This window comes from Gasterosteus aculeatus, chromosome 10, assembly GCF_964276395.1.
Source record: "Gasterosteus aculeatus chromosome 10, fGasAcu3.hap1.1, whole genome shotgun sequence".
In the NCBI taxonomy this organism is placed as follows: domain Eukaryota; kingdom Metazoa; phylum Chordata; class Actinopteri; order Perciformes; family Gasterosteidae; genus Gasterosteus; species Gasterosteus aculeatus.
In genome coordinates this window covers 1936598-1939061 of record NC_135697.1, presented here as the reverse complement: position 1 = coordinate 1939061, position 2464 = coordinate 1936598, and the positions used below count along the sequence as shown (strand labels likewise).

At 59.3% G+C, this 2464-nt stretch overlaps 1 protein-coding gene across 1 annotated transcript; it reads right to left on the bottom strand.

The window, feature by feature from the left end:
• Positions 1–408: 408 nt before the first annotated feature.
• On the bottom strand, positions 409–2249 carry LOC144383460 (uncharacterized). The gene is made up of 2 exons (XM_078080837.1): positions 2150–2249; positions 409–2067 (listed from the first exon to the last, which is right to left on the bottom strand). The coding sequence occupies exon 2, from the start codon at positions 1832–1834 to the stop codon at positions 512–514; it is 1323 nt and encodes a 440-aa protein (XP_077936963.1). The 5' UTR covers positions 1835–2067; positions 2150–2249; the 3' UTR covers positions 409–511.
• Between the last annotated feature and the right edge of the window lie 215 nt (positions 2250–2464).

Here is a 2464-nt window from a genome sequence, read left to right as displayed (position 1 = left end):
TTTGGATAACGGACCCACTATATCCATTGCAATGCGTGAAAACGGGGTGCCTATGATGGGGAGTGGTACTAAGGGGTTTCGGAAGTTTGGGCGGGGTGCCGTCTTCTGACATTCCGGACATTCACGGCAAAATTGTTCAATGGCACCTTTCACCCCCGGCCAGTAGAACCTGGCCACCACCCGGTCAAATGTCTTTTGAACTCCCAAGTGAGCCCCCAGCTGGTGCGTGTGTGCTAGATACAATACTCGGGAGACATACTTCTTTGGCACCAATAACTGCTCGACTAGATCCCCCCCCTTAGCTTGGACCCCCCTATACAACAGACCGTTCCTTATGCAGAAATGTGGGTTTGGTAGCTCATTCACCCCAGGGCACAAATTACCATCGATCGCCATCACATTCCGACGAGGCGCCTCTAAGTTTGGATCTTCCCACTGGGCGGTGGCGAACTCACCCCTTTGGCCGGTCGCCACTGCGTCAACCACCGGGAACTCCGCGAAGGCATCCTGGTCAGGCGGCGGGGTCCCGCCATCCTCCTCCTCCTCCGGAGCTCGACCCGGGGGTCCCCTCTGTGCTGGGCCGGAAGGTGGGGCAGGCGACTCTGCGCACTGGGGGGCTGGCCGGCCGACGCCGATGTCCCCTTCGGCGAGGTGCAGCAGGTAAGTCTCTTTTGCCACTTCCCCAGAACCGGGGGAAGAGGGGGAAGTCTGTGCCGAGGAGTAGTGGCACCGGCAGATTGGGGACCACTCCAGCGGGGACGACGACATTTCCCTTAGGCGTCCGGACTGCAACGTAGCTCACTGGATATTGCTTCACGTCCCCGTGAACACAGGTTACTGGGACGGTCTCGGTAGTCAGGTCGTCAGCGTAGTCAGCATGGACCAGGGTGATGACACTTCCAGAATCAACGAGGGCGTGGGCGTCGGCGTCTCCAATCTTCACTGGCACGTAGGCATGTCGCTGGTCGGGACCGCCGGTGTGAAGACAGGGCCGAGCAGCGTCTGTGCTGGTGGCGGAAGCCATGGAGACATCCTGGTCTCGGGCCGGGCAGTCCCAGGAGATGTGGTCTTCCTGACCACATACGTAGCACCTCCGGGGGGCCTGATGGGCTCTCGCAGCATGGGGAGGGGGCCTCGGCTGGCTTGTGTTGGGTGGCGGCAGCGCTCTGCGGCGGTCGCGGCTGGCTGGCTCTCTCGGGGTGACCCTGGGTGGCTCGCTCCTGCTTGCCCTCATCATTTCCGTGCTCACCTGGTGATTTTCGAGGAGCGCGACCAGCGCATCCAACGATAAGGGGCTCACCTGGGCGGCATACTTGCGAGCATCGGGCGGCAGTGCACGTATGCAACGATCTATCACAAGTCTCTCGATCCATGGCGGTCCCTCGCCCGAGTTGAGCCATCGGTGTGCGAGGCGGCGGAGCCCTGCGACTTGGGCCCGAGGTGCCTCTCCCGGCTGGTAGGTCCAAGCATGGAACCGCTGGGCCCGGGCTGGCAGGCTGTAGCCATGGCTCGACAAAATGGCCGTCTTCAGCTTCTGGAAGTCCCGGGCATCGGCGGTGGACAGGTCACGGCAGGCTCGCTGTGCTTCACCAGTGAGGAAGGGTGCGAGGATACTAGCCCACTCGGCCGCCGGCCAACGCTCATGAGCAGCGGTGCGTTCAAATACTTCAATATACGCTTCTATATCATCTTCTGGACTTTGTTTGGAGAGAACGGCGCCTGGAGGCCGTGGGGCATTCCCCTCTTTGTCTATTCTTCCCACCAATTCCTTCACAGCATTCTGTAGCTCGGCTTGGCTTTTTAGCAAAGCGGCTAACGCAGCCGTATGCTCCATGCTGTGGTTTGCTTGGGTCAGACCGCCCGCATCCTCCACCACTTGTGATGCGTCTGGGTCCAAAACAACCACAAAGTTTAGGAGGGGAAGGGTGAACACGCCGTCAGCGTGGCTTTATTTCCAACAAAACAAAAAAACAATAGGATGAGGACGCCGTCCGCGTGCTGCCGGTCCCTCCGGCTCAAACACGTATCAAAGACCAACTTAAAACGTCCTCGGTTTCCCGTCGTTGCCTGGGACAAAAAGGGTGGTCGTTAGTCAGGGGGTGATCACAACATGACTAACAGGGTCGAACAACGTGGAGTCTCAACTTACCGCCCGATGGTGAGAGCTCTGCTCTGGATACGAGCCAGGCACACACAGAGAGGCCAGGCTGCAGCTCCTGTTATGCCGACACCCTGATTGGCAATTCAGCACAGCCGTGCTCCTGCAGGCGGGGCTGGGAGCATATCACCCTGATCAAGGATGGATCTGGGGACATACCTCCCATCGATGACCCGCCCCAAGAGCTGCACCCGGCCCCCTCTGCATACACCAGTGCTGCAATAGAGACTCTCACCTGATCGGGGGCAGCCTAGGGTAGAGACTCCACACATCCCTAAGAACAGACCTTTTGAAAAGTCATATCCT

Bases quoted from the DNA above. Each gene is read 5' to 3' on its own strand.
- LOC144383460 (XM_078080837.1), bottom strand. From the start codon at position 1,834: ATGGAGCATACGGCTGCGTTAGCCGCTTTGCTAAAAAGCCAAGCCGAG.